Source organism: Alosa pseudoharengus, unplaced genomic scaffold (assembly GCF_046254945.1).
Source record: "Alosa pseudoharengus isolate Yale_2024_CS ecotype anadromous, Long Island Sound unplaced genomic scaffold, YU_APseudo_1.1 YU_APseudo_1.1_scf_19, whole genome shotgun sequence".
Lineage (NCBI taxonomy): Eukaryota > Metazoa > Chordata > Actinopteri > Clupeiformes > Clupeidae > Alosa > Alosa pseudoharengus.
This window is the reverse complement of record NW_027468657.1, coordinates 23,379,058-23,388,884: the sequence shown is the minus strand read 5'-3', so window position 1 is coordinate 23,388,884 and position 9,827 is coordinate 23,379,058. Positions and strand designations below refer to the sequence as shown.

The 9,827-nt window shown below is 44.0% G+C and overlaps 1 protein-coding gene across 2 annotated transcripts in view; it reads right to left on the bottom strand.

The window, feature by feature from the left end:
• LOC143133157 (teneurin-1-like) overlaps nt 1–9,827 on the bottom strand; it is a 176,375-nt gene that overhangs the window by 43,364 nt on the left and 123,184 nt on the right. For both annotated transcript variants that reach the window (XM_076292927.1, XM_076292928.1), the window contains exon 21: nt 1,633–1,865. In XM_076292927.1, the coding sequence (XP_076149042.1) occupies nt 1,633–1,865 (233 nt within the window). The remainder of the gene's footprint in view (nt 1–1,632; nt 1,866–9,827) is intronic.

Sequence of the window (9,827 nt, the reverse complement as noted above, 5' to 3'; positions counted from 1 at the left end):
TAATCTAGGTCTGTAACCTGGGGACCACCAGTCAGTACCTTGCCGATGAACAATCAGTCATCACCTAACCTTGAATGGTGCAGTGTGTGTGTGTGTGTTTGTGAGAGTGTGTGTGTTTGTGAGAGTGTGTGTGAGTGTGAGTGTGAGTGTGTGTGTGTGTGTGTGTGTGTGTTTGTGTGTGTGTGTGTGTGTGTGTGTGTGTGTGTGTGTGTGTGTGTGACTTAGACAGAGAGAGGGGTGGGATATATATGGGAGGTATCAGTTTGTACAGGTGAAAGGCAGTGAAGCCCCTGAGACATGACCTTCCACTGTCGGACACAATACAGACACACACTCACACACACACACACACACACACACACACACACACACAACCAGAGAAATGGCTAATAGTCAAATAGAAAAAGCATAAGTTTGGACCTACAGACTCACACTAACACAAACACACACACACACACACACACACACACACACACACACACACACACACACACACACACACACAAAGCCTGTAAGGAGGTATACATAACTATCCTATCCTCACTCGATAGGGTGTTTCCCTCCAGAGAAGGAGGCTTTCAACCTGACCATACACCTGAGGCTGATCCTCCTCATGTTTTTTTTGTGCTTTGCTTTCATATTAATCCCCAAAACAGCCAAACAGCCCCAAAAAGTGCACCCCTCCCTTCAGGGCTCCAATGGTGCTTATGCAAACTGTAGTCCATAGGCCAGGCCGTATACACCGACCCCGACACACAGAGTCAGGTGTACAATAACAGAATGGAAGCCTGATGACAGGTTGTCTCAGTAATGCCATACATACAACGAACACACACTTCAAAATCACCACTTCCAGCTGCCATACCTGCACTTACATTCAGTACAGACTCTGATTCCACAGGTGAGCCCTTTCACTCCCCTTTCACAATAAACCTGATATTAAGGTTAAGCCAGTAGCAACAAATACGATGTGTGATAGCACTGCTTGAGAGAGGTGTTGGGGGGGGGGGGGTACAGGTAAGGTGAGGAAATATCTTTCTTTGCGGACATTTTCAAAGTTTGAGTTCACTGCAAACATCTGCGAGACCACAGAAATGGTTTAAGAAGGTAGTTCCACCATACATGAATGCTAGACTGAATGTAATCATTTAAACTAAAAAAAAAACAATCATAAAAAAATAATGATATTTTAAAAGATCAAAGAAAATGTTATTTGCCTTGAATGTTCCCTTCTGTTTGCTCAATTTGAACTCATCTGTTTTTTTAGCCTTGCGGCTCTCTAGCTCTCTAGCTCAAAAGGTGGAGCAAGGCACTAACTACACCAACATCACCTTCATTACCTACAGAGCTTGTATACTAATGAAAATGTATCTACTCTGTACTGTGTGTCACTTTGGATGAAAGCATTTGCTAAATGGATAAATGTAAGTGGAACTCTTTGGTAATGGAATGGTTCTGGCCTATTGACATAAGCAATAAGATTAAATTCTGTCTATGAAGTTGTGAAAAGATGATGGATTCTCACTGATATACTGTTGTTTGTGCATGTTCTATGTGTGTACATCTGTATTTTTGCCTTAATTAATAAAGTATTGGTCACAAAAATAAAAGGGGGAACCAAAAGGACCCTACCTCTGGGGTTGTTGAGGGAGGCTGCAGTGGCCTTGCCTCCTTCTCCACAGTGGCTCTGGTCGAACGGGAGGCACTGGTCACCGGTGCCCGCCACCACCTCCATGTTCCGTACTGGGTCCCGCGGTTCGCTCAGGGTCTTCAGTCGGAACACTTTCCTACTGCTGGTGTCGGACAGGTAGAGGGTCTCGTGCACGGGATCCAAGGCCAGGTAATACTTGTGAGCAGGACTCGTGCTGGAGAAAGAAGAAAGTACAATTTTAAAGCCGCTGTACAGAGTTGCAGTTTGACAGCTAGCAATTTAACAACTTGGAAAAAAGCATGTAAAAGCCTTACAAAGAACTACAAAACTGTTAGCGCTGATATAATGCCTGCTAACATGGTTGTTCTGATGATACAATGGGCTAGGTCATGCTGTAAAAGCATGTTTTTATATTTTAGTGGGTGAAGTGCATAGTCTAGCATTGCATAAGCAAGGTAGCTGATTAAAAGAACTATTCATCAGACATTAACATGGCCATATACCATGAGAATCAATGTGAGGATGACAGTGTTTCTAGAAGTCTTTTAAAAACACACTTCATAGACCCCCAATGTAACATGTCACAGCCTGCACCTTCGATGCTTGGGCCCTAAAGTGAGGGAATATTTTGCATACTGTATCTTTAAAGGTGAAACACGTAAGCAGAAATCGCTACACTGAAGCCACGGGTAACTGACCCTATGAGTAGTTCTCTATTGCTTTGAGTTGACTTGCATATCTACAGCTTTTTCCATAAAGATCTTGCGAGATTATTTTAATGTGTTGCTTTAAACTGATGACCAGAAGAGCCCACTCAAAAAGGCATGCTTAGACAGTTTTAACACCTTCCTGCTGCATCTGTAGAATTGTCCTAGATGAGAAAATGTGGCAACCAGAACATGAGCTAACTTTAATACTCTCACCACAACCCCCCTTCTTCCCCGAATTATTATCATACATGGCGGAGGTAGGCTGATGTGAGGCCCCCAACTGAATGCAGCATAATTCAATTTGTGACAGGCGGAAACACTTTCATATGGGGGGTGGAGGGGAACACACTCTCTCTCTCGTCTCTGTCTTTTTGTTCCATTTTTATTTTGTGTCTGTGTGTGTGTGTGTGTGTGTGTGTGAGTGTGCAAGCGAGAAAGAACGAGAAAGAGAGAGAAAGAGAGCGAGAGAGAGAGAGAGTGGCACTGATTGCATTAATGCAGTATAAGAGCAGGCTTTCACACGGCTATGAAGACAGCAGAGCGTGGCATGACAGCTTTTCAGTGTGTGGCACAATCCTCTCTCTCTCTGGGTGTGTGTGTGTGTGTGCGCGCGCGCGTGTATGTTTGTGTGTATGTCTGTGGTGCGTGTGTGTGTGTGTGTGTGCGTGTGTCTGTGTGTGTGTGCAGAGTGTGTGTGAAACTCATTTATATGCCATCAGTTAACACTCCTGGAGACTTCACTAAAAGAACCGTGTGGGTGCCTTTGGTTTGTGTGTGTGTGTGTTTGTTTGTGTGTGTGTGTGTGTGTGTGTGTGTGTGTGTGTGTGTGTGTGTGTGTGTGTGTGCATGTGTGTTAATCTGACCAATGCCACATCAAATGAGGGAGCGACGGACTGTTTATGTATTCATAGAATTTGCCCGTTTCCATTCTGTCCCGCTTCAAGCGCACTTGTGCAAACATTTAATTAGGTTAGCTTGTCTCTGTGGCTGAGGCCACCAGTGCACCCATGCAATGAGGTGGTCAAGAATAAACATGATAATTAATAAAACATATACACACACGCTTAAACACAAACACACACACACACACGCTTAAACACAAACACACACACACACACACACACACACACAAACACACACACACACACAAACACACACACACACACACACACACACACACACATACAATTGGCTTGAGGACAGGGTGCATTTGCTTTGTGTGCTGCAAATAAAAGAAAAAAAATACAACAAACCACAAAGACAACAAAGACAACAATAAAAATGCAAATAAATAAATAAAGCCTATGACTAATTTCACATTGAAAAGTGCTGCTGCCATTTATCATGGTGTGACAATGGTTCCAGGAAGAGAGGCTTTCAATTTCACCATGCCTCTGGTACTTGCCCTGAAAAGAAGGGTGACCTCTCAGTGGTTTCGCAAAGTGAACACCCACACACAAACATGTTCATGTACACACACACACACACACACACACACACACACACACACACACACACACACACACACACACACACGCGCGCACGCACACACACACATTACATCTACAGGCAGTGTTCTATTGTTGCATTGGGGATGAGCTGGTAAGGTTGGTCCAACTCGTGTTGTCTTTTCTGGGGCCATTGTATTGAGGCTTCTGAGTGCTTTGCTCCTCTGAAAATGGAGCAAAAAGCTTTGAAAGCTGCAAAAGTATGAATAATTAATGCATTTCACTTGAGAGAAAAAAAGTGGGGAAAAAAAACAGGGGTGTGTAAAAAGAAAAAAAAAAATCAACACATCACTATGCTATGCAACTCTGCAGAGATGTAAAGAAGAAGAAAAAACACAAAAAAAAACCGTATGAACAGAGAGAAAAGGAGCAAGGAGGGGAGAGAGAAAAAAAGAGACGAAGGCAAGTCCAAAGGAGATTCCAGGGAGATGGAGAGGAAGAAAGCATGTGACTTCAGAATGGAGAGAACGATCAGAGAGAAGAAAGAGTGAGAGATAGAGGAATAAGAGAGAGTAGTAGGAAGAGAGAGAAAAGGAGACAGTAAGCAATATAGAGGAACATAGAGAAGCACGAAGGGAGAGAGTGGGGTAAAGAGAGCAAGAAACAGAAAGGCAGAGAGTAATAGAGAGAGAGAGAGAGAATGAGAGCATGAAAGAGAGAAAGAGAGAGGAGGCTTCCAGACATCATTATAGATCTGTTTGACCGTCTCATCCCAAACAGCATCTCCACCTCTGCCAGCTATCAGAAGGAAACACCCAGCCAGGGTTTCCGTCGTCCGGTAATTGCCGGACATTGGCCGGAAAAAAAATGAAATTGTCGACAAAATTAAATCTCTCCAGTCAAATTGTCCGATGGAAATTGGCTAATAATCTCGTCCCCCTAACATAAGCTGAATTTGATAAAAAGCCTAAAATGTAGTCCTATACTAAAGCAAGAATACGTCCTTTGGCTATGTTTTAAAGGAACATCCACCATTTGAAAGTTATTAAACAACATGCATATGCTGCATTTCAAATAGGCTAGGAAGCGCACACTTAAAACGTCTGTTAAACAACGAACGAATGAGTGAGACGGTCAGGGACGGCGAGATATGGCCAGGCCCAGGCAGACTAGCCTTAAAAGCTTTTTTTCAGAGGCTAGACGCCATGGATGATGGTAAATCGGTAACGCCTGAAGCCTTAGATGTCCGGTCAGCTCCACCACCACCAGAGAAAAAGTGTCGGGCGTATCTGTCGAATTCAGTGACATTGGAAGTGGAGGTGTGGAGGGTGCGGCCGCACCAAGACACTTGTCATTTTCTGTGCAGACAGACCCATGGCTACACTGGACATGCAACTTTCTCTGTCTATGATCTGCAGGGTTAGGACCTCCTCTACGAGGAGATTGCAACCACAGACCGAAAGAAAAAGAAACTAAACATTTTCCAGAATAGGAAATATTTCTTAATTTACTGTTATCAAATAAAGAGCCATAGCATTAGGGGGTAGTGGTGTGATCACTCATTTAATGTGTGTGCGCATCTGCGCAAGTGAAAGTGTTGAACCACTGGAGATAATGTGGGTAGCCTATAACGTAACCTATTTAAAACAACGAACAAAGCGGATTCTTGCTGTCCATGAAAACAGCATAACATTTAAGCATGTTTAAGTTAGGCTAATAAACATGTTGCATTCTATACGGCCTGATTATGTAATTCTTTAAGCTACATAGCCTATCTCCAGTTTTCCTCAACTTGACTAATTAAGAAGCGATAATAGGATATTTGACCGGCATATCATCAAAATGTCTGGAAAACGAAACCTCTGCCATTTTTTTCAAGTGGAAACTCTGCACCCAGCCCTTTCCCACCATCAACACTACAACCACCACCATCACTACAACCATCCCATCACCCATACAACCAACTCCATCACCACTACAGCCACCTCTTTCACCCATACAACCAACTCTATCACCACTATCACCACTATCACCTCATCATCCATCACCACCACTACTACAACTACCACCATCACCACTACAAACACCACCACCACCACTACAAACACCACCATCACCACTACAATCACCACCATCACCACTACAAACACCACCATCACCACCACTACAACTACCACCATCACCACTACAAACACCACCATCTCCACCACTACAATCACCACCATCACCACTACAAAAACCACCATCACCCCCAGTACAACTACCACCATCACCACTACAAACACCACCATCTCCACCACTACAATCACCACCATCACCTCTACAACTACCACCATCACGACTACAAACACCACCATCTCCACCACTACAATCACCATCTCCACCACCACTACAATCACCACCATCACCACTACAATCACCACCATCACCACTACAAACACCACCATCACCACCACTACTACAATCACCATCACCACCACTACAACTACCACCATCACCACTACAAACACCACCATCACCACCACTACTACAATCACTACCATCACCACTACAAACACCACCACCTCCACCACTACAATCATCACCATCACCACTACAAACACCACCATCACCTCAACATCCACCACTATCACCTCAACATCTATCACCATGACTACTACAACCAACTCCATCACCACTATCATCTCACTATCACCATGACTACTACAACCAACTCCATCACCTCAAGATCCACCACCATCACCTTCATCTCCACCACTACTGCCACTAGGTGTGGGGGTATCTTTTTCTGCTGCTGCTGCTTAATATTCCAGTGCTGTCTCCTTGACATTTCAGAAAAGCTTTTCTGGCTTTCCTCCAGCAGCGTACTGTAAGAGCCTTCTGTAAAGAGATCCCACAGGCACCTTGGCACCGCCTGTCACCGCGCTGAGAAATATTGGATGCAGTAACTGCCGCTGACGCAGCCTCTGCTGCCACGCCATGCCGTGGAGCGGAGCTTTGGCGGCCCGATGGTGCTCAAGCTGTGAATGTGGTGTGTGTGTATGTGTGTATGTGTATGTGTTGTATGTGTGTGTGTGTTAATGTATGTGTGTCTGTGTGTTGTATGTGTGTGCGTGCGCGTGTGTGTGTGTGTGTGTGTGTGTGGGTGTGTGTTAATGTATGTGTGTCTGTGTGTTGTATGTGCGTGTGTGTGTGTATGTGGTGGGAGGGACACGTGCTGTGAGCATGGACAGACAGGGGGAGTTCAGTCCGTATCTTTCCTATTGTCACATCAGACTAAAGAGATAAAGGAGAAGAAGAAGAAGAAGAAGAAAAAGAAGCAAACATGCAATGCAAAAAAATAAATCTCCAAAATCCAGGCAAAATCTGCACACGTTGGGGTACTTTGAGGAGACTATGAAAGACAACTGCATGTATGCTAGTCATTTCACTGTAAGTTCTAAGGATTTCTGTGTGTGTGTGTGTGTGTGTGTGTGTGTTATCTGCACAGGTGCTGTTATCTGGCATAAGTCTCTACATGGCCTTCTGCTGTGCACACAGGAGACAATCCTCTCTAAGCACAAATACTACGCACCAGGATGAGTGTGTATGTGTGTGTGTGCACGTGTGTGTGTGTTTGGATGTATGTGTGTGTGTGTGTCTGTGTGACAATATTCCGCTGTAACTCCACACTTGATGTATGTGTGTGTGTGTGTGTGTGTGTGTGTGTGTGTGTGTGTGTGTGCGTGTGTGACATCAGGTGGGCTTCTGACATTTTCAGTTCTGAGAGATGGCATCATTTTTAAATCCCCCCTCTGCTCTTTCAGGCGCTTTCCGTAAGCTCTGATATTGACTGACACTGAACATCTGTCTAATCCTCTTCCTAACTGCCAAGAAGAACATGCGCCCCCTCCTACCTCATCCCACCCCAGCCCACCCTCCTCCCCCTTCACCTTCCATGATTCCACTGTACCCCAGCTTTACAACACCTCAACTCTCTCTTTCACACACACACACACACACACACACACACACACAGACACACACTACACACAGACACACACACAGAGCTAAACACACACACACACACACACACAAACACACACACACACACACACACACACAAACATGCACACACGCACACAGTCTTATGTGACCCAGCTCTATTAAATCCTTGAAAAGCACAAGATCAGTTTTTTTTTTTTACTTCCTATGACTGTGACTCAAGGTAACATATTTCATGATTTCTTAGGCTATGTAAGCTTTGTTAAGCACTTTCAATTATTTTTGAATAACGCTGCACTACTGACTCTTCTGGCACATCTACACCATGGGTACAACTCTGGTGTCTGGGGGAAAACCTTGGACTTTTATTGCTTCCATCTCTGAGGCTTGACTGGTGTCATGGCCCAAACTGTCTCTTCGGTCCTAGAATAGGGCAGAGCCGAATTGGGCCTGAACTAGAGATAATCAAAAAAGACCACTATTTCAAACAATTTCATGACATGTTTCACCATTTCTAAACATGTTTAGAAGTTTCTAGAATTAATGTGCACTCTTTGCGAATGTCCCCATTTATACAATTTGTCATGGAAACAGAAGACAGAGGCTATTCACTGGTGCTTAATCCCAAGGTAAAGCCTTGAACTGTTCCCCGTCTTAGGCCTAGTCCACACGTACCAAACCGATCTTTTTTTCCTCCGTCTTCCCTGGAACCGTATCAAGAATATTTGCGTCCAAACGAATCCATCTCAACACGACTCAACACGTTACTTCATACCCCAGGCCTATAGGTGGCACTGTTTCTTTACAGAAATTGACCAAAACTTGCACTTTACAAACAGACACAATAGGCTACGACGAAATGGCTAGTGCAAGGAAACCAGAATTGTGTGGACTGATGGTGAACTGTCAACTGTAGTCAACTGTAAAACTAATAAACTTTATTTTACGGTTTGTGAAGGGTGCAGTCCCGTCCTTTATTTGGCTAACGCAGGTAGGCCTACTAATCACCTTTACTTTCTTTGGTTGTAGGATAGTCCATGATTCACATTAGTTTTGGCTATCACCGCAATGAGGCTACTAAATGCAAGGCTTACCCAAGTTCTAGGCTATTCTGTCGCCACATTTATAATATTGCTATAAAACCTTTGTTGGTAACAGTCAATACCTTTGCCTGCATCAAATCGCGCATTCGCATTCAGTGTGCTACCATCGGCTTAACGTGAGTTCTAAGCGTTTTTGTATGCTTATATCTGATTTCACTCGACTGTGAATGCATGTATATAAGACATGTAAAATAAATGAATGACACTGGCCCTACGCACAAATTAATGTAGCCTAAACTTACACCGCGCTTTCCTAATAACTTATCTCTCGCGTCACTGACAGTAGCTAGAATGCATAAAAAAACACCGGGAAAAACAGTGTTCAGTCCACCAAGTCATAAGCTATCGGCGCTGCGCAGCACCAGTTGTATATTTATCTTACGGAGTGTAATCGTAGGTAATGTCATGTATGAAAACTAGTATTGTTAGGCAATACTATAAGTGCAAGTCCAGGGCAGCTGAGGTGTGGCGATGACATCATCGATACGCAAGCAGGATGTGCGGTTTCGCTGTCTAAACGAATTCAAATGAGCTACAGTTTATGGGACCAGGTTTTAAAAAAAGTGCGGTTTCGGGCAGTGCGTTTACAGGATTCGTTTGGACGCTCGGCCAAGACGAAGCAAAACCTCTGCGTTTAACCTAAAAAGCGTCTCCGTGTGGACAGGACCTTAATGGGAAAGAAAGGCCTTTCTTCTTGTGTTACTTACCGGTATATTAATACTGTAATTGCTATAATTATGATGACTGTTAGATAGTTTACTTATGGAACTTTAAAAGCCCACCAGGAAAAAAAAGAGGCTAATGTAGGAAAGGTCAGCCCTGAAACAGTCCTAAAATAAAGGACAGAAGACAGATGTACAAGGACAAGAAATGTAGGGGGTAGCATAAGTCCATTAGGGGTTTGCACGGCGTGTCATCAGATCTGGACGTT